Source organism: Scyliorhinus canicula, chromosome 15, assembly GCF_902713615.1.
Source record: "Scyliorhinus canicula chromosome 15, sScyCan1.1, whole genome shotgun sequence".
In the NCBI taxonomy this organism is placed as follows: Eukaryota; Metazoa; Chordata; class Chondrichthyes; order Carcharhiniformes; family Scyliorhinidae; genus Scyliorhinus; species Scyliorhinus canicula.
In genome coordinates, this window is record NC_052160.1 from 65,945,418 (window position 1) to 65,968,081 (window position 22,664).

General features: G+C 50.0%; 1 protein-coding gene across 4 annotated transcripts in view; it reads left to right on the forward strand.

Moving 5' to 3' along the window:
* Positions 1-22,664, forward strand: part of si:dkey-26i13.8 (kinesin-like protein KIF19) — a 243,236-nt gene that overhangs the window by 78,220 nt on the left and 142,352 nt on the right. For all 4 annotated transcript variants that reach the window (XM_038820811.1, XM_038820813.1, XM_038820812.1 and 1 more), the window contains one exon: positions 4,988-5,113. In XM_038820811.1, the coding sequence (XP_038676739.1) occupies positions 4,988-5,113 (126 nt within the window). The remainder of the gene's footprint in view (positions 1-4,987; positions 5,114-22,664) is intronic.

Below are 22,664 nucleotides of genomic sequence, written 5' to 3' on the forward strand. Positions count from 1 at the left end.
CACCCCAACACGGTAAGGCGCTGTTCTCTTCCCATACACCCAGTTAACCGAAGAATCTCCCTGGCCTCCGGGTCTTACTCTGTAGAGATCAATGGGTTCTGCGTAGCTAACCTCACGGTCAAGGGGAGGGAATTAAAAAATTTCCAACTCTATGTCCTTCCTCACCTCTGCGCTGCCACGCTCCTTGGGTTAGACTTCCAATATAACCTCCAAAGTTTAACCTTTAAATTCGGCGGCCCTATACTCCCCTCACTGTCTGCAGCCTCGCGACCCTCATGGTCGACCCGCCTTCCCTTTTTGCGAACCTCACCCCGGATTGCGAACCCGTCACCACCAGGAGCAGACGGTACAGTGCCCAGGACCGGACATTCATTAGGTCGGAAGTCCAGCGGTTACTGAAGGAAGGCATTATCGAGGCTAGCAACAGCCCCTGGAGAGCCCAAGTAGTGGTTGTAAAGACCGGGGAGAAGCACAGGATGGTCATGGATTATAGTCAGACCATCAACAGGTACACGCAGCTTGACGCGTACCCCCTCCCCCGCATATCCGATTTGGTCAATCAGATTTCACCATACAAGGTCTTTTCCACGGTGAACCTCAAATCCGCCGACCACCAGCTCCCCATCCGCCCTCGCGATGCTAATACACAGCATTCAAAGCAGGTGGACGGCTCTACCACTTCTTTAGGGTTCCCTTCGGTGTCACAAATGGAATCTCGGTCTTCCAACGGGAGATGGACCGAATGGTTGACCGGTACGGTTTGCGGGCCACGCTTCCGTACCTCGACAACGTCACCATCTGCGGCCATGACCAGCAGGATCATGACACCAACCTCCGAAAATTCCTCCATACCGCAAAAATCCTTAATCTTACCTACAACAAGGACAAATGTGTGTTCAGCACCGATCGCCTAGCCATCCTCGGCTACATGGTGCATGATGGAGTTATAGGCCCAGATCCCGAAGGCATGCGTCCCCTCATGGAGTTTAGCCTCCCCCACTGTTCCAAGACCCTAAAACGCTGCCTAGGATTTTTTTCATATTAACGCCCAGTGGGTCCCCAATTATGCGGACAAGGCCCGCCCACTAATCCGATCCACGGTTTTTCCCCTGTTGGCAGAGGCCCACCAGGCCTTCAGCCGCATAAAAGCGGACATCGCAAAGGCCACAATGCACGCAATTGGCGAATCCCTTCCATTCCAAGTCGAGAGCGACGCGTCCGACGTAGTTCTGGTGGCCACCCTCAACCAAGCCAGCAGGCCTGTGGCCTTCTTTTCACGCACCCTTCATGCTTCAGAAATCCATCATTCCTCCGTTCAAATGGAGGCCCAGGCCGTAGTAGAAGCTGTGCGGCACTGGAGGCATTAACTGGCCGGCAGGAAATTCACGCTCCTCACTGACCAACGGTCGGTTGCTTTCATGTTCGATAATGCACAGCGGGGCAAGATAAAGAACGATAAGATCTTACGGTGGAGGATCGAGTTCTCCACCTACAACTATGAGATCGTCCTGGGAAGCTAAACAAGCCTCCTGATGCCCTATCCCGCGGCACCTGTAGACCGACTCCGGGCCCTCCATGAGGACCTCTGCCACCCGGGGGTCACTCGATTCTTCCATTTTATCAAGACCTGCAACCTGCCCTACTCCATCGAGGATATCAGGACCGCCACCAGGAACTGCCAAACCTGCGCGGAGTGCAAGCTGCACTTCTACAGGCCAGAGAAAGCACACCTGGTAAAGGCTTCCCATCCCTTTGAACGCCTCAGTATGGACTTCAAAGGGCCCCTCCCATCCACCGACCGCAACACGTACTTCCTGAACGTGATTGACGAGTACTCCGGGTTCCCATTCGCCATCCCCTGCCCCAACATGACCGCAGCCACAGTCATAAAAGCCATCCACAGTATCTTTATACTGTTCGGTTTTCCCACCTACATACACAGCGATAGGGGGTCCTTCTTCATGAGCGACGAACTGCGTCAATTTCTGCTCCGCAATGGCATAGCCTCGAGTAGGACGACCAGTTATAATCGCTGGGGAAACGGGCAGGTAGAGAGGGAGAACGGAACGATCTGGAAGACCGTTCTACTGGCCCTGCGGTCCAGAAAGCTCCCAGTCTCCCGTTGGCAGGAGGTCCTCCCCGATGCACTCCACTCCATCCGATCATTGCTGTGTACCACGACAAATGAAACACCTCATGAATGTCTCCTTGTCTTCCCTAGGAAGTCCTCCTCCGGGTCCTCGCTCCCAACCTGGCTGGCAGCTCCTGGACCCATTCTGCTCCGCAAACACGTGCAGGCGCAAAAGTTGGACCCATTGGTCGAGAGGGTCTACCTCCTTCACGCTAACCCTCAGTACACCTACGTGGCGTACCCCGATGGCCGGCAGGATATGATCTCCCTACGGGACCTGGCGCCCGCTAGATCCCCACCTACCCCACCCTCCCTCCCACCGGCGCACCCCACGGCCGCCCCCTTCCCAGGTGGATCAATTCTCCCACTGGTCCCATCTAGGGGTGATGAAGCTACTGAAGAAACGCCTGCATCACCGCCGAAACTGCGACGATCACAGAGGATGACCAGGGCCCCCGATCGACTATTTGCTTCATTTTGATATGTACATGTAAATAAATACTGTAAATAGTTGTGACATGTAACAAGGCAAAACACTGTACCACCGACGGGTACCACCATAATCTCAACCTCTACCACTGTATAACGCAAGACCACCACCCCCACCGGACTCTTTTATTTAACAGGAGGTGAATGTGGTAGTCGGTATTAGGGGTATTACGGTACCCAGGTTGAGGCTGTAAGACCATAAGAACCACTGTAAGAACATCTAGTCCAATAAAGCCTTCAATTGTACTCCAATCTCGCTTTGAGAGTTATTGATCGTGCATCACCTACACAGCAGGAAACAGGCCAAGTTCTCACCCCAGCCACATGACTTAGTCCCAGGAAGGGAGGATTCTGCACCATGTGGAATCCTTCAACTTTCTGCCTGACAAGGAGTGTGCATTAGATTTGTATTGAGTGGAACATTGAGTAAGGAGACAAGTTGATTTTTATTGCAGTTTTCGTAACGTAATTTTTTATATTTTAAGATTAACATATATTTTGGGGTGAAAATGCCCCCAGACATAACACACTGTTTGAGATGACACATGAAGAATACTGGCAAAGTGGCTGAGACAACGGCATCATTGAACAGTACTCGCAACATCAGCCAATGCTTTCAGAAAAGCAGGAGAGACATTTAGAAAGTAGATTGGAAATGAGAGGAAGGAGAGGAAAGTGGCTTATGGTCTTAAATGTCCAGATGATATCAGCACCTGTCTGGTATCCGATAGCTTTATTCTTCCAAACATTAACACACTAATCAGAAACAAAAGACAAAAGAACTAGCCGTTGTATAGTGCCTTGATCACCGCTTGGGCTTCAAGCACCTCACCATCAATGAAATGGCCTGGAAGGAGTCACCACTGTGTAAACCTGTCCATTGCACACAGCAAGCTCAGGACCATTTTGATGCTGTTGGTTGAAGGTGAATGAAACAATTCCTTGCCTTTCTCAGATGGATGGGGTCTTTTATATTCCCTTGAACAGGCCCGAGTTTAAAATCCTGGCCGGAATTCTCCGGCCATTGGGATTCTCTGCTCTCTCCGGCAGCGCAGCCTTGCCTGCAGGTTTCCCGGCTGCATGGAATGTCTTCAATGAGAAATCCCGTTGACAAGCGGCGGGAGTAGAGAATCCAACTGCCAGTGAACGGTGTGCCGACGAGGAACATGCGGCTGGTGGCCGGAAAAATCCGCCCCTTATTGGAAAAGCAGCACTTCCAGCATTTGAGCACTCTCTAAACACCACACTGCCCATTTATGGCTGAACGTGGGTTAAGTGCTCATTGAGTAGGGCAGCACGGTGGCACAGTGGTTAGCACTGCTGCCTCACGGCGCTGAGGTCCCAGGTTCGATCCCGGCTCTGGGTCACTGTCCGTGTGGAGTTTGCACATTCTCCCCGTGTCTGCGTGGGTTTCGCCCCCACAACCCAAAGATATGCAGAGTAGGTGGATTGGCCACGCTAAATTGCCCCTTAATTGGAAAAAATAATTGGGTAATCTAAATTTATATAAAAATAAAAGTACTCATTAGGTTCAGAAAATGCTACCTAATGTCACCGGTTAAGGGAAGATTTTTATTTATAGTGCTGTACAAATGGAGTTCAATGGGAACATTAGCAAAAGGAAACATTCCTTAATAATATTGCATTTTTTGAGCACAAATTGTGCCCCAGTCATGGATTGACCAAAACAAAACCCCTTGGTCTAAATGTTGAACTGATGAAGAATGTTAATAACATTACAAGCAGAAATCAAATATCATCAAGACATAAAAGCCAAAAAAAAACGTTACATTTTTAAACATGAGTGGAACATTTTGGTTCAATGTTTTCAGTTCTGTATATTTTTAGTGCCTCGCTGATTACAGTAATCTCACAAACATATGTTTAATTTCAAACCTTGTAAGTGTATTTTAAATGATTTACTTTTTTATTTTTACATTTTAATTAGGCAGTGAGCGTTGGGAAGTTATTTAAGCAAGAATATGGGGGCGTGGGGAGAAAGGTCTGGTCCTTACTCGATGTCTGCACACATACCATTTTAAGCATTTGCTGGATAACACACCAGCAGGCTGATTTCACGTTCCTCAGACCAGTGATACTGAGGCCAACCTGCAGACCTTCAGCTGTAACCTAACTTAGCACAGAGTGGGGCTCAAAGCCTGAGAAGCTCTGACTTTCAATGGCTCAGTCCTGAGGGATCTGAGGAGCTCGAGAATTAAATTTAAAGTTTAATCCATTCTCTTACCCCAAAATACTGTGGGGATGTCGATAGAGAAAAATGATACGATGTTAAGAATGCTTCGTTAGTAAAAAGTGAAGAAACATTGGGAATAAATAATACATTTTCCTCATTTTTCTCCATTTCAGATTTACAATGAGATGATCCGAGATCTCTTGAACCCTTCCTCAGGATTTCTAGATTTGCGAGAAGACTCCAAGGGTGGGATCCAGATACCTGGAATCACGGAATTCTCCACCTGTAATGCTATGGAGGTATGGACCTAAATTAACAACACCAACTTGCATATTAATAGGGCCTTTAATGAAGAAAAATGGCCCAAAGTGCTTCACATGAGCATTGTCAAACAACATTTGACACTCAACCACAAAAGTGATATTAAGGCAGATCGAGCATAAATGAGGTCAATGAAGCAGGTTTGAAGGAGCATTTTGAAGGAGGGTGGAGAGGCAGTGGGATTTCCGGAAGGAATCACAGCGCCTGGGCATTGGCCTCTGAAAACATGGCGGCCATAGCTGCAAGCAATTCAAATCAAGATGCGCAGGAGGCTAGAATTGGGTTAATGGGGCTGGCGGAGGTTGCAGACATAGGGAAGAGTGAGACCATGGAGGGATTTGAAAACAGTGAGGAGAATTTTAAACTGGAGATGAAGCTGGACTGAGAGCCATTGCAATTGGGCGGGCAGAGGGATGAAGGGTTGAAGGTACTGTGAGTTAGGATACAGGCAGCAGAGATTTGAACGAGCTCAGTATATGGGGTGGTGTGGGGAGTGAGGGCGGCAGGGTGGAAAATGGGAGTCCAATCAGGAGTGTGTCGAAATAGTCAAGTCTAGAAGTAATAGGAGGTTTTCAAAAGCAGATAAGCTGAGATGGGACAAGATTCGGCCAATGCTAGAGGTTGAAGGTAGGCGCTTTTGTTGATGGCATAACGAGTGTGGCCAGAAGGTCATCTTGGGGTCAAATAAAACTCTGAGCTGTCTGGTTCAGCTTGAGAGAGTGGCCAGGGATCGGGATGGAGCCAGTGGCTCAGGGCCTGAGCGTGTTCTAGGGGCCAAAGAGTTTGGTATTTATAATAAAAATATTTCTTCCTAAATTTCTGCTCAGCTGGTGACTGGATATTGGATGAACAGTCTGACAACTTAACAGATGTAGGGTGCAATTCTCCAACCACATTGCACCCGGCACCGATCCCGTTAAGTCCGGCGAATAGTGGGAGAACCCAAAAACGGGGTTCACACCAGGCGCCAAACAAATTGTCAATTCCTCAGCATTAGAACATAAGAACATAAGAACTAGGAGCAGGAGTAGGCCAGCTGGTCCCTCAAGCCTGCTCCACCATTCAATGAGATTATGGCTGATCGTTTGTAGACTCAGCCGGCCCGAACACCATAACCCTTGATCCCTGTATTCTTCAAAAAACTATCTATCTTTATCTTAAAAACATTCAATGAAGGAGCCTCAACTGCTTCATTGAGCAAGGAATTCCATAGATTCACAACCCTTTGGGTGAAGAAGTTCCTCCTAAACTCAGTCCTAAATCTACTTCCCCTTATTTTGAGGCTATGCCCCCTAGTTCTGCTTTCACCCGCCAGTGGAAACAACCAGTTTAGTATTTATCCTATCTATTCCCTTCACAATTTTATATGTTTCTGTAAGATCCCCCCGCAATCCTTTTAAATTCCAATGAGTACAGTCCCAGTCTACTCAATCTCTCCTCGTAATCCAACCCCTTCGGCTCTGGGATTAACCTAGTGAATCTCCTCTGCACACCCTCCAGCGCCAGTACGTCCTTTCTCAGGTAAGGAGACCAAAACTGAACACAATACTCCAGGTGTGGCCTCACTAACACCCTATACAATTGCAGCATAACCTCCCTAGTCCTAGTGGACTAGTGGAGTGGTGTAGCGACAACAATTTCTCCCTCAATGCCAGCAAAACTAAAGAGCTGGTCATTGACTTCAGGAAGCAAAGTACTGTACACACCCCTATCAGCATCAACGGGGCCGAGGTGGAGATGGTTAGCGGTTTCAAATTCCTAGGGGTGCACATCTCCACAAAACTGTCCTGGTCCACCCACGTCAACGCTACCACCAAGAAAGCACAACAGCGCCTATGCTTCCTCAGGAAACTAAGGAAATTCGGCATGTCCACATTAACCCTTACCAACTTTTACAGATGCACCAAAGAAAGCATCCTATCGGGCTGCATCACAGCCTGGTATTGCAACTACTCGGCCCAGGACCGCAAGAAACCTCAGAGAGTCGTGAACACCGCCCAGTCCATCACACGAACCTGCCTCCCATTCATTGACTCCATCTACACCTCCCGCTGCCTGGGGAAAGCGGGCAGCATAATCAAGGATCCCTCCCACCCGGCTTACTCACTCGTCCAACTTCTTCCATCGGGCAGGAGATACAGAAGTCTGAAAACACGCATGAGCAGACTCAAAAACAGCTTCTTCCCCACTGTCACCAGACTCCTAAATGACCCTCTTATGGACTGACCTCATTAACACTACACCCCTGTATGCTTCATCCGATGCCGGTGCTTATGATGTTACCTTGTATACCTTGTGTTGCCTATTATGTATTTTCTTTTATTCCCTTTTGCTCCCATGTACTTAATGATCTGTTGAGCTGCTCGCAGAAAAATAATTTTCACTGTACCTCAGTACACGTGACAATAAACAAATTCAATCCAATCCTGATCGTAAACTCCATCCCTCCAGCAATGAAGGACAAAACTCCATTTGCCTTCTTAATCACCTGTTGCACCTGTAAACCAGCTTTTTGCGACTCATGCACTCGCACACCCAGATCTCTCTGCACAGCAGCAGCATGTTTTAATATTTTGTCCATTAAATAATAATCCCGTTTGCTGTTATTTCTGCCAAAATGGATAATCTCACATTTGTCAACATTGTATTCCATCTGCCAGACCCTAGCCCATTCACTTAATCTATCCAAATCCCTCTGCAAACTTCCAGTATCCTCTACACTTTTTGCTTTACCACTCATCTTAGTGTCGTCTGCAAACTTGGTCTCCAACTCCAAATCATCTATGTAAATTGTGAACAATTGTGGGCCCAACACTGATCCTTGAGGGACACTAGCTACGGATTGCCAACCAGAGAAACACCCATTAATCCCAACTCTTCGCTTTCTATTAATTAACCAATCCTCTATCCATGCTACTACTTTACCCTTAATGCCATGCATCTTTATCTTATGCAACTTTTTGTGTGGCACCTTGTCAAAAGCTTTCTGGAAATCCAGATATACCACATCCATTGGCTCCCCGTTATCTACCACACTGGTAATGTCCTCAAAAAATTCCACTAAATTGGTTAGGCATGACCTGCCCTTTATGAACCCATGCTGCGTCTGCCCAATGGGACAATTTCCATCCAGATGCCTCGCTATTTCTTCCCTGATGATAGATTCCAGCATCTTCCCTACTACAGTACCGGAGTTAAGCTAACTGGCCTATAATTACCCACCTTCTGCCTACTTCCATTTTTAAACAGTGGTGTCACGTTTGCTAATTTCATGATCAGAACCTCACCCAGAAAGGGCGCGAAGCTGATCAAATCTCATTTACATTCATTTTAATCTCATTAGCGAGGTTAAAGCCGAATGCAGTGGCCTCCCAGGAGTCACTCGCCCCCACTCCCCAGCGAGAAGTCATGCGGGTGTCATTTAGTACTCCTCTGCAAAAGCGTGGACCAGACACCATGGACACTGAGGGGGGAGTGAGGAGGTGAATGGCCCTGTCCATTTACCGGCTTGCAGCTCAAGGACATCATAGCTGATGCCCTAGTGCTGTGGAGGGATGGGGCCCTTCAAGGTGGCTGGGGTTGTTGGGGGGGGGGGGGGGGGGGGGGCAGGAGGGGGCAGAAGTCAGAGGTCGACCCTAGGCCGGGGGAGGGGGGGGGGTGAAGGGGATTTGCCTATGTGTGGCCTTCAAGCTAACTTTAAATATTGTGGAAACCCATAACAGGGGCAACCAGAACTGCAGCCTGTCTGACCTCCCAAACTCTCACAGGACAGAGCCCTGCTGCAGTTTGCCTTCTGAAAGTCCATTTCACCTCGTGAGGTTCTGATAGGCTCTGTCGTTTCAATGCTGCAGTTTGCCTATGTTTCTACCTTTGTACTTGGATGTTTACATTCCATTTCACACCCCTTTGACTGTGACCATCCTTTAGCTTAATGACTGAAGGCTATCTCAAAGGAGGGATTAGCCTTAATAGTTGTGATAACACTTCACGGTCCCTGAACTCTGAACTGCTTCCTCGAAAGATGAGGCACTATGAGGATGATTTCTGGACAGGATGCCCCGCAACTTTTGATGCCTGAAGAGCGTGCCTGTGCTCTAGGTGTGTCCGAACCATAGAGGCATCTGCCAACAATCAAACACTAAAGAGCAGGGGTTCACCACTGAGGGTCCACTCGCGGCCAAAGGGCAAGTGTCTGGAGGAGACGATGACAGCTGAGCACAACCTCCCTAATGTTGCTGGCAGAGGACTGCGGTCCAGGCGTTCCTGATCTGGACGGGAGTGAGTGTGCAGACTGAAGGTTGCCAACACAATTGGCTCACTGGATGGCAATTTGAGAAAAGGTGGGACAGTCATAGTAAGGGTGGGAGAGGGTTGTGGGGATTTGAGGGTCCTGAGATGGAATTCCTAAATGATTGTCGGTCTCTCTCCTCCAAATTCTTCTAGATGCAAAGAAGAATGTTGGAGTTGATCCCATGGAGGGGGAATCAACTCTGGTTGCCGCAGCCAAGGCCTGCAGACATCGCCGACTCTATCAATGCTAACACAGGCTAGAGCCTGCATCACACCTGCAGGGGCTGCCACACAGGCTCACTCATCCGCCCACCAGGCTGAGGGGGGACCCAGAAGAGGAGGCCAGCAACGGCCCAAGGTGTACAGGCGTCGTTGGTCAGTCAATGAGCTGGCAGATACCATGTGCCGCTAAAGGCTGCGTCTCAACGGGGAGACAGTGTGGCATCTGTGCCATGTCCTCACCTGCCCCCGGTGGCCATGAAGCTCACTGCAATCCTGAACTTTTATGCCACTGGGTCATTCCAGGGCTCGAGTGGGCATCTGTGTGGCATTGCACAATCTTCCGCCCACAGGTCCATCCTGGAGTTGATGAATGTTCTGTGTGCCCGGGCATCAGACTATATCACCTTCCAGCTGGGCCTGGCCCACCAAGATGTCCGGGTTTCGGGATTTGCTGCCATTGCTGGGATGCCCCAGGTCCAGGGGGTGATCGATGGTTCACATGTCACCCTGCGAGCACCGGAGCATCAGGGATTGCCCTATAGTAACAGGAAGAGATTCCATCCCGGAATGTTCAGATCGTGTGCAACCACCGCCTCAGAACCATGCACGTGTGTCCCCGCTACCCTGGGAGTGTTGATGACAGCACGTCCTGGGGCACCCGGAAATCCCGAGTGTCTTTGAGGACTATCCCAGGATGGAGGGTTGGCTCGTGTGAGACAAGGGATACCCGCTGAGGTCATGGTTGATGACTTCAGTGCAGAGCGCTGAGACCCGAGGCGGAGACCTGTTATAATGAAACCCATGCTGCCGGCCGTACTGTCATTGAGCCGTGCATCGGGCTGCTGCTGCTCTGTTTCAGTTCCAACAACGTCGCCAATACTGTGGCTATTTCTATTTATCTTAGTGAACCACAAGCCTTCCCTTATATCGATCGAATGACCACACAACCAATTAGTTAGTTCAAAAGATGTTTTATTTACATACACAAAAGTTATCTCAACATGCAAACACAATATCTACTATGAGTTAAACTACACCTATCAGCTACAATATCCTATACCTCACTTCAGGGCGACCGGCACTGTGCAAATGGATAAGGCCTTTATCTGGATTTCACTTGGCTGGTTCGAAGAAAGTGGCTCTGTCTCTGCTGGGCTCATCCATCAGGTAGCAATCGTTGGTCTTGAACTTAGCTGGCTGTTCCTGCTGCAATTGGGCTGGCACAGGCCAGATCCAAAAGAGACAGAACACATGGCTGTGTCCTCTTTTATCCCTCTGGGATTTCCCGCTCTTTGGGGCGATCCTGAACCTTGGACCCAATAGTTCGACGGGGCTCTGATCACTGTCTTCGATTTCGGCCAATAAAGGGGCAGGTGCCTTGGTGGCTGGGCGGGTCCTTAGCGGTCACCTTGGCAGTTGTGCTTTTGAATAAGGGAGTGGCGCCGATCAGTCTGTGGCTGTACCGGTTGCTTGATTGGAGTTCTATTGTCCTGGGAAAATGGGCCATTAAAATGCAAATTAGTGAGGGTTTCGATCAGGTCTGGTTACCTGTGTTTTAGATACACATAGGCTGTGTATCTGTCTGAGTCCTGGGTTGGCCACAATTCCCATGGTCCTTTGCAGGTGACCATCTTAGATTGCTACACTGCTCAAAATGCTGTTCCGATGCCTTGACTCCTCCAGCGGGGCCTTACAGTATACTCCCCAGAGGGTCTCCCGTTGGTGGTCTGTTGTGCCTGCCAAAACCTTGCACAGCAGTGGGATGACATGCTGGACAAGGAGGAGAAACAGGAGCGGCTGGAGGACTAGCCTGAGGAAGATCTGGAGGATGGAAGACTGGCAAGGATCTGACTGGCCCAGAGGAGCAGGGAGGCCCTCGTAGTCTCCAGATTTTCATGAGATAAGGCTGTGTCCGTCAGCTCTACCTGCCCCCCCCCCCCCACCGCATCACACTGCCCTTTCCCCCATCTCCCAGCTCCCCGCTCCCATTTCAACCTGTTTCCCCCCCACTCCACATGGTGCCAGAGTGATGGGCCTGTGTTGGCAATGTCAGCGGGCTACTTTTCAAGGCAGGAAGGCGATGACCATTTTTCTATGAGGAAAGCTGTGGTGCTCCTTAGGTTCTGATTAAGTTTGACTCCAATCTTTCTGCTGAGAGCGCGCTCACACCCCATCGCCATGATGGGGGTCTGCATCAGGGGCTACTTATTTTGGACTACTGTGGTGGGCATCTGTGTGCAGTGAGTGATGGGATTTGCATTCCACGATGTCTGTCACTGTGAGTTTCCCACGCTCACACCAGTGCTGTTTCTTGGAGGGGGGGGGGGGTGATGGGAAGAGCAACCCACCCTGTTATGGAGATGAAAATGACAGAAGCATTACACGTTACAGGTGTGACATGTTTTACTGGTGAACATTTTAATGTGATGGTTATCCATTCCCCCTAACTACGAATACTGACCTCATCAGTGCCCAAACAGTGCTCCGAAAACGTCTTGATCCTCCGTGGTTTAGTGCTACGTCTAGGTGTGGCTCCAGGATGCACATCAGAGGTGGAGACAGCCTGCTGCCTCCCGCCCCTATGGCCTTACGTGCCCTTGGCGGGCCTGAGGCTGGATGGCCCCGACCAGCTTACCAGTGTCACAATTTCACCCTGTTCGGCCCACTGCCCTTGAGATGCGTCGTTGTCGGGAGGGGGGATGCAGAAGGATTGGAGGCTGCCTGAGCCTCCTTGCTTGAAGGTCCTGGGATGAGCACCTGCACGTCCTCCTCCCTGATGGTGCCCTAGGGCTCTGGGGGACTACATGGGATGGAAGGGCAGCTGAAGTGAGTTCCAGAAGCCTCTGAGTCATCTGGCACTGCCAGCCCTGAAGGCTCCCCATTGTCTGCATCGTGGTGCAGAAGCCCTCAGTGATGGTCCTCAGTGACTGGGCCATGCCCTGGAGTGCCTCGGCAATGTACACCTGTATCTGGGACCTGTCCCTCAGTGAATGGAAGATGATGTCGAGGCCCTTAGCAGTTGTTGTCACAGACTGAACCATGCCTTGGACACAACCACTCATGGCTCAGATATCGTGCTCCAGGTTTTCCACTACCATCGCAACCCTAGCAGGGTAGGCCTCGGTGTCACGCATTGTTGGCACCAAACCTGTGCCTGCAGTCTTTGGGACTCCTCCAATTGGCCTTGCAGTCGCAGGAATGTCGTTGACACCCCTTCCTGAATCTCACGGCTCTGGCTTATTATCTCCAGCAGTGCAGGGAGAACTTTGTCCGGAGGCTCGGCATGTGGCTGGGGCCAGCTGGGTCCTGGAATCCAGAAGACCTCCGATGTTGTCTTCTTTGGGTGCCTGCCTCCACCTGATGTTCCTGCCTCCACCTGATGTTCCTGCCTCCACCTGATGTTCCTGCCTCCACCTGATGTTCCTGCCTCCACCTGATGTTCCTGCCTCCACCTGATGTTCCTGCCTCCACCTGATGTTCCTGCATCCACCTGTTGTTCCTGCCTCCACCTGATGTTCCTGCCTCCACCTGATGTTCCTGCCTCCACCTGATGTTCCTGCCTCCACCTGATGTTCCTGCCTCCACCTGATGTGAAACAGCAGCTGTGTGGTTCTCACCAGATATTGACCAAGAAACCTGTCCAAGAATGTCGCCCACCGAGGTGAGTGCCTCTGCGATGGTGGAAGTGCGGGTGATAGCTATGACGCATTGTCAGTGTTCTCCTCGGCACTCTCCTCCAAGGTGGCATATTGAGCGTCTGGAGGGGACAGTGACTCCGGTGACCCGGCCTCATCAGGTGGTAATCCTGCGAGACAGTTGGCATGTGGTCTGTGAGCGGGAAGGATCATTTTGTCTGATGTGAACTGCTCACTTTTGAGACAGGTCCTCTGGATGGAGGAGCAATGGATCCTCACCTGTGGCACAGGCTGAATTTGCTGTCGGTCACTGCTTTCTCCTCGGGCAACCCCGCAATCTCCAGGGCCCGTTCCTCATAGAGGGTAAGGACTCGGATCTCTCAGACTCCACCCCCTGCCTTGGCCTTTTCCCGCTTATTATGGGCTATCTTCTCCTTTGGGGACAAAGTGAGGGAATTGTGAGCTGCATGCTTGATGGGTCGGGGGGGGGGGGGGTCTATAGCAGATGGCATGTGTGGGCACCTTGCTGAGACATGAAGAGGTTGTGATGATGAGTGCCAGGGGGTTCTGAGGAACAAGCTTGGAGGCAGGATTTGGGAGGGTGCGATGTGTCAGCCAGTGGATTGGAGAGGGGAGGGGAGAGGAAGGCAGGCGGGTGAAGGCAGTTGGGAATTGAGGGGTAGCAGGTGAGACTGATGCCAGGAGGAGAGGGGTGGTAACTTACCCTTGTAGCTCGTAGGGAGTCGTTCATCTTCTTCCTACGTTGGACAGCGGTCCTCCTGGAATCCTGCCGGTACTCACTGCAGCTGCCACTGCCTCCCAGGGGGCATTGCTCACCCTGCTGCCACGTCCCCTCCAACATCAGGGGTACAGGGTGCCCCGTCTCCGAGCCTTCGTGTCCAGAAGCCTGGCTAGTTTGGCATCCACAAATCGAGGAGCAGCTCTCTGCTCTGCCATTCTCCTGGTTTGACTGGGAGTCAGTGCTGAGGGACTGTTTAAATGTAGACCCCCTCCCCCCCCCCCCCCCCCCCCCCCCCCCGACCTTGTTAGCTGAGCCCAGGGGAATCAGCCGCCTGGGGACTCAGGCATGGCGAGTTTATCGTGGGCCTCGTTTTGTACACTAAGAGTGGGTGAATAGCGATCTTGAGCAGCCCTATACCCCGCGCAAATCACCCCGTGAATCCCGCCCAAAATGACACCGAGTCATTTTCGGGAGGATCGCGCCCGTAGTGAAGAGGTGAGAAGTGTACTGAAATAAAGATGGGAAGAGGATAAGGTCAATCCCCATCTGTGTGGATTTGGAGTAACATTCAAATGGCCTTTGGAGTAGAGAAGGCAAATCTGGAATGACTGCTTGTATGGAATAATTCTTTCCAGGGAAAAAATTGTTAATGCTAAGAGACAGAGCCTTTGTGCAATTGCTGCAGTTTGGAGCCTACTGATATGGATAAAGTTATCCCCCAATATATATCATTGTAGAAATACAAATTGTGCCTCAGGAGATTCCAAATGTACTTGATTTTCTCTTTTTATGATGGTTAGTGCCTCATTCCTGACTGATTCTGGCGAATTCAGCTCAAACAGAACGAGTATGTTTCTCAGTTGAGGTATATTCTGTTGTACAGTAGTCCCAAGTTGATCAGCTTTAAGCACGGCGTCCCAAACTGTGCATCGCAGCCCCCTATGGGGTCGCTCAGGTCACACCTGTGGCCGCAAGGCTGCCCTTCCTTCGAGCAATAATGGCGACTGTAGAGAGTAGAGGCTCAGACGGAGGGTCAGGTAAGACGACTCTGGACGGACGCACTGCATCACTTCCAGAAGACAGCATGGTATGGACGGTAAGCCCAAAGTGCCATTTAACTTCAGAGAACACTTCTAGTCGTGAGTTTTAGTGGGCCCGAGATGTTTGGCACAGTTAAGAGGCCAGAAAAGACTGACTCTGAGAGCACAGGGGGGAAAAAAGGAAGTGGTACTGCTGACCAGGCTGGGAAGGTGAGTGGTGGCTTCAAACTTTACTGTATCCCTGTTCCTGTTGTATCTTTACCCAAGGACAGCAACTTGCATCTCAGGAATTGGAAACTAGGCCAAAAGACAGGAAAGGAAAAAGGGCTGGTGAGCGAGTGGGGGTGCAGGGTTTGGAAAGAGGACTGCTGAGTGAGTGAGTAGAGGGAAAGCGGGTTGGGAAGAGGGACTGATGTGTGTGTGTGTGATGTACTATCAATTACGACGAGACAAGAGTAGAGTGTAATCCAGGCTTTATTAAACAGAGATGTGTAGCTTCCTGCAGCTGCTGCCGAAATGGCTGCAGCTCGGTGAGCACACACATTTATACTCTGCCTACTGGGCGGAGCCAGCAGGCAGGGATCTACCCCCATACCTGTAGTACAGGAACCTTACCGTATTACATGTCATATGTGATATATACAACAGTGGTGACTACCACAATGTGCGCGTGCATGTGACTATGTGCGAGTCAATGTGTGTCTATACGTGAGTGAGCAAGCATGCGTTGGCATGCCTACATGAGTTCTTTAAATAATCATATTTCTACGAAGAATTTTAAAGCACAGATTTTCATATTTCTATAATATATGAATATATGTTAATCTATAATATAAAATCTTTAATAATTATATACTGAATATTACTAATGTGTTTTATTGCAGATTGATTTTTGTTGGCCGAGTAATGTTAATATTCAGGTGTTAAAATGGGGTCACGTTGGAAAATAGTTTGGGAAACCCAAGTTTAAACTCTTGAGTTGGATAAGAAATCTCAGAGTATGGTTTCTGACATATAATGTGCATCTTTTGCAAGGATTGTATGACCCATGTATAGATGCAATTAGCATCTTATTGAAACCTACACCCTATAGCCACTCATAGAATTTACAGTGCAGAAGGAGGCCATTTGGTCCATCGAGTGTGCACCGGCCCCTACTCAAGCCCTAATCAAGCCCACGCCTCCACCCTATCCCCGGATCAAAGCAACCCACCTAACCTTTTGGACACGAAGGGCAATTTAGCACGGCCAATCCACCTAACCTGCACATCTTTGGACTGTGGGAGGAACTGGAGCACCCAGATTAAACTCACGCAGACACGGGGAGAACGTGCAGACTCCGCACCGACAGTGACCCAAGCCGGGAATGAAACCTGGGACCCTGGAACTGTGAAGCAACAGTGCTAACCGCTGTGCTACCGTGACGCCCTACAGATATTCCAATACAAAGATTGCCTTCTTGACTCTCTGCTGAAACTTGGCTATAGGCTATAGAAGAGTTCTGGAACGTAATGGGAAGTGATTTTAACAATGTGTCAAGGAGTCTCGCGCTGAGCGGAACCTGACAGGCGAACTGTTGCGAAAGGTGCTGATTGGCCAGAAGAGGCCACGGTAACTTCGGGAAAAAAAATACTTTTGTGAGAATCCCTGCTGACCCAGAAGGAACAGGAATGCCTTCCTGAGAATCCCATTGGGAATGCAAGGACTTCGGCAGCTCTGGCCTTTCTTCTTGGGCTGCCAATGCCCCTTGCCCGTCACTGAGGCTGTGCTGAGGTCTGTTCCTTTGGGTCCACAGGGCCTCCGAACACCCAAGCCAGTCTCCTGCCCAGCAACTCAGAGCTCAGTAATCCCTGCTTTCTGGCAGGGCGCCGTGGCACAATAATTAAGTGAGGCTGAGATTTATGATGGCCTTGGCTGGCTGCAGCTCAGCCTGTCTTGAATCCTGCACACCCCCATCCAAGTAAATGCCAAGGCCTCTGTGTTTATGGGATATTACACCATCTGCTATTTTGGAATTACTCTATAATGATACCTAGAGGACTTTCAGACAAATACGTTAACTGTTCATGCACTAATATTCCACTGTTTAATTTCAACTCTGTTTCTGTTGCTTGTGATAAGCACTGTTGGGTATTGTAGCTGGTTTTAGCATTGGTAAAGATGATGATTATTGCAACCAGCAGATGCTGGGTTATGCTTCTGTGTTTCATGGGACAAACATTTAATGCTACTGCAAATATAAACCTCCCTTCACAACAGTTCAAGGTAGTTTAGGATACAGGTTCTTTTCTTTCTAACTCTTTCCTCCTCTCTTTCTCTCTCAAAGTGGAAATGCCTCTGTGCACAGGAAATCCACATTGAATATGACGTAGTGCTTTAGAATAATGGCTTGGTGGTTGTTATTTTCTGCTGAATAAACTTCTTGCATTGTCAAAGTTGATGAATTAGAAAATCATCTATTGCTACACCAATAAGCAGCAACATTTAGCCTATGGGTAGCTGGGTAATCTTACCAATACGTGGCTCATCAGGCATAGAGCTGCACTGAGTTGTGGAGATTGCTCAGATATTGGTGGAACTTCAACATTTTTTGGTCGAACCATTCAACAAAACAAGGGTTAAAACACTTTACCCTCTAACATATCACTTCATGCCACCACAGTGTGACCAAACCACAGATCCGGAAATCAATGTCAAGGCCCCCCGGTTGACGGTGAACTAGCTGATCCTTGCTGATGTACTATAATGGGTGTCCCAGTAGGGTTGCTATAATCAGTGAGAGGGAATGATTCAACCAGGGTCTTTTGGGTTGAACATTAAATCGAGGGTCTGCTCAGGGTGGATTTCATAGTACTATCTGAAGAGCAGAGAAGGTCTCATAGTGTCTGATGCGACCATCAATCCACTCAAGACATGAGTAGAAGTAAACCGTGGCTTTAATCAACTTAGAGCAGTGCCTGGCTACGGCTGAACCAATACTGAGAACCGCCTACAGGTCGACTGCTCTTTATACTTCCCTTCAAGGGGCCCCAACATGTTCCCCTATGGATAATGCCATACAATGGCCCATAGGAGAAGCCCGCAAGGGCAACAGCACAGATACAAATACACTGGTGGACTATTGGTATAATACATTCACCACAGTGTCTAAGTCAATTTTTTCCGACACCTGTGTGTGTGTGTTTGTGTCTCTTGGGCTGCATGCTTAACGTTCAGTTTTTATTACTTTTCTTGCGTTTACCGGTGATTAAATTTTAAAATAAATTTAGAGTACCCAATTCATTTTTTCCAATTAAGGGGCAATTTATTGAGGCCAATCCACCTACCCTGCACATCTTTGGGTTGTGGGGGCAAAACCCACGCAAACACGGGGAGAATGTGCAAACTCCACACGGACAGTGACCCAGAGATGGGATCGAACCCGGGACCCCAGCGCCATGAGGCAGCAGTGCTAACCACTACGCCACCATGCTGCCCCTCAATTTACTCTTTTTGTGATTCAAGAAAACCTTGTGTGGTTGGTTTCTTATTGCTGACCTTAAATAGTTAAATACATTCTGATTTGGAAAAAGCATATCCTCATGAAAAATAAATGGAAACCTTTGTTGTGACCAACCGAGGATGTTGAATGGAGAGGAGGTATTTCTATGATGCAGATATGGGTCATGCCATGGTTATGACCTGGACTAATATTACAAGCCTTTTTGATAAGATGTTAAATGGAATTCAATAAATGTATTAATTTTTGGATGCTCATCAGAAACAATGATCATGTAAATGGTTGGATTGTCAAATTAAATGGTACCTGAATGCCTTTCAGGGAGGAACCTGCTACTCCAATACTGGCAAAGGTCTGACTTATATGTGACTCTAGTCCTAATAATCCAATCATTTGTAATACAGTTCATCAGATTCTTATCTGGGTATTGAGAGCAACAGAGGGCTGAGAGCCAATGTAGAATACCTGGAGAACAGGTCACAGAGTCACTCCTTGAGGATCATGCCTGTGCCTGAGGGGCTAGAGGGCCAGAGGCCTACAGAGTACTTTGTAGAGATGCTTGCAAAGTTGATGGGGGAGGGGGAGGACCCCTCCCACTACGAATTGGACAGGGTCCACCAGGCACTTCAGCCGAAACCAAAAACTAATGAACCGCTGAGAGCTGTGATCATCTGCTTTCACAATTTTCAGAACAAACCACAAATCCCAACCGTCCTCCCCAAACTGACCCAGCCGAAAACCTCTTACATAAAACAGTTAACGATAAACAGCCATAAAGGGAAAGAACAACATAAAGGAAAACCCGACCATAAACCGGTGTAAGTACATACAAGGATCTTATGACGGAGTTATCAAGGAGTCAGACGGCCTTCAGTCGGGCTAAGGTGGCATTGTATCAACGCAACGTACGGTTTGGTATGGTCCACCAAAGCTGAGGGTTACACATAACGGCAGGGGCTACTACTTTGAGATGGAGGCGGAGGCTATTGTAAAGGCAGAAAGCCTGGGACTGCACTGAGTTTGGACTGTGACCGTTTATGGTCGGGTTTTCCTTCATGTTGTTCTTTCCCTTTATGGCTGTTTATCGTTAACTGTTTTATGTAAGAGGTTTTGGGCTGGGTCAGTTTGGGGAGGACGGTTGGGATTTGTGGTTTGTTGGGTTTGATGGCTTGTTGTGTTGCAGGGTGTTGGGAGTTTGGAGGGTTTAGGTTGTGGGGGCTTTGGAGTTGGTGTGTTCTTTCAATGTGGGGGAGGGTGCTCTGGCGGGGGCAGCTGCGCTAACAAATGCAATGTTGGCTATTGAACGGGAGCGAGGTGGGGGAGGGGCCTCATTGGAACCTGTATGGGCAGCTTTCGATGGGCCTGGGCGGTGTCAATGGTGGGGGGTATGGGGACAATATTGGATGAGGTGTTTTCAAGAGAAAGTGGTGGGGGATTCTGGGAAGGGGAGGAGTAGGGGCTGACGTGACTAGGGCTGGGGTTGAGTCTTGCTAGTCAAGCGGGGCCTGGGGGGGTGATCAAGACGATAGAAGGGCAGGAGGGGTGGGGGGGGGCGGGGGGTGAGAGACCCGCGGTTGGAGTGGTAACGTGGAATGTGCGAGAGTTGGGGGGACTGGTGAAGCGAGCGTGGGTTTTCTCGCACTTGAAGGGCCTCGAAAGCGGATGTGGTGCTGTTACAGGAGACCCAGAGGGTAAAGGACCAGCTGGGGCCGAGGAAGAGCTGGGTGAGCCAGTAGTTTCATCCGGGCTTTGACATGACCCGGGGGGGATGGCAATGCTGGTGGGCAAACGAGTGAGGTTCCAGATGGAGAAGGTGGTGGCAGACCAATGGAACAGGTACGTGATAGTGATAGTAATGGGTGCATCTTTGCCACCATCTTCGATTTCGGCCACCACGTGCAACCCATGGGGGCCGCCATATTTAACGCCATTTTGTGCTTCACCTGCCACGCGTGACCTAAGTGCCGCCATCTTGGGACCACTCCGCAGCATCCCGGGAGCCCTGCTCACCCGATCGTACATTGGCCACCGCTACCTCCAACCGGCCTACCCATCACCTTCCGAAGCTGGCCTCCATCACGCTCGACCAGTCCCCGGCCTCATCACCTCACTAAATCTACGATGACCGTCCGGATCAACGGGCACGAGACGGCCTGCCTTTTCAACTCCGGGAGCACAGACAGCTTCATACATCCAGATACGGTAAGGTGCTGCTCCCTCACAATCTTACCCGCGACCCAGAAAATCGCCCTAGCTTCCGGATCACATGCAGTAGAAATCTGGGGGTACTGTGTCGCAACCCTTACTGTACAAGGCATAGAGTACACTAACTTCAAAATCTACATCCTTCCCCATCTCTGCGTTGCCCTATTACTGGGGCTCGACTTCCAGTGCCACCTCCAGAGCCTTAATTTAAAGTTTGGCAGACCCCTGCCCCCTCACCGTCTGTAGCCTCGCGACCCTTAAGGTCACCCCACCCTCGTTCTTCGCTAACCTCACCCCGGACTGTAAGCCCGTTTCTACGAGGAGCAGACGATATAGTGCTCGGGATAGGACTTCTATCAGGTTGGAGGTCCAGCGACTCCTATGAGAGGGGATCATTGAGGCTAGTAACAGCTCCTGGAGAGCCCAAGTAGTGGTCGTCAAGATTGGGGAGAAGCACCGGATGGTCATCAACTACAGTCAGACCATCAACCGGTACACGCAGCTCGATGCGCATCCCCTTCCCCGCATATCTGACATGGTCAATCAGATTGCGCAGTATCGAGTCTTCTCCACAGTTGACTTGAAGTCCGCGTACCACCAGCTCCCTATCCGCCCGAAGGACCGCCAAGATGGCCACCTCTACCACTTCCTCAGGGTCCCCTTCGGAGTCACCAATGGGGTCTCGGTCATCCAACAGGAAATGGACCGAATGGTTGACCAGTACGGGCTGCGGGCCACGTTCCCGTACTTAGATAATGTCACCATCTGCGGCCATGACCAGCAGGACCATGACGAAAACCTCCGGCACTTTCTCCACACCGCTAAATTCCTGAACTTCACCTACAATAAGGAAAAATGCATTTTCCGCACAACCTGCTTGGCTATATTGTGGAAAACAAAGTCCTTGGGCCCGACCGCGACCGCATGCGCCCCCTCCTGGAACTCCCCCTCCCCCACTGCCCCAAGGCCCTGAAGAGATGCCTGGGGTTCTTCTCTTACTATGACCAGTGGGTCCCCAATTATGCGGGCAAGGCCCGTCCACTTATTAAATCCGCCATTTATCCCCTGACGGCTGAGGCCCGACTGACCTTCAACCGCATCAAGGCAGATATTGCCAAAGCCGCAATTCACTCTGTGGATGAGTTCATTCCATTCCAGGTGGAGAGCGATGCGTCGGACTTTGCGCTGGCCGCTACCCTCAACCAGATGGGCAGGCCCATGGCTTTCTTCTCCAGTATCCTCCATGTCTCCGAAATTCGACACACCTCTGTTGAAAAGGAAGCCCAAGCCATTGTAGAAGCTGTGCGACATTGGAGGCATTACCTGGCCGGCAGGCGATTCACTCTCCTCACTGACCAGTGGTCGGTTGCCTTCATGTTTAACAATACACAGCGGGGCAAAATCAAGAGCGACAGATTCTGAGGTGGAGGATCGAGCTCTCCACCTATAATTACGATATCTTGTATCGACCTGGGAAGCTCAATGAGCCTCCAGTTGCCCTATCCCGCGGTGCATGTGCCAGCGCACAAGTAGACCGGCTTCGGGCCCTCCACAATGACCTCTGTCACCTGGGGGTTACTCCTTTTTTTCACTTTATCAAGGCCTGCAACCTGCCTCACTCCATCGAGGAGGTCAGGACCGTGACCAGGAACTGCCAGGTCTGCGCGGAGTGCAAACTGAACTTCTATCGGCCAGACAGGGCGCACCAAGTAAAGGCCTCTCGCCCCTTTGAGCGTCTCAGCATCGATTTCAAAGGGTCCCTCCCCTCCACTGACCGTAACGTGCACTTCCTCAACATTGTTGACGAATACTCCAGATTCTCTTTTGCCATCCCATGCTCTGACATGAGCTCCGCCACCGTCATCAAGGCCCTGCACAGTCTTTTCACCCTGTTCT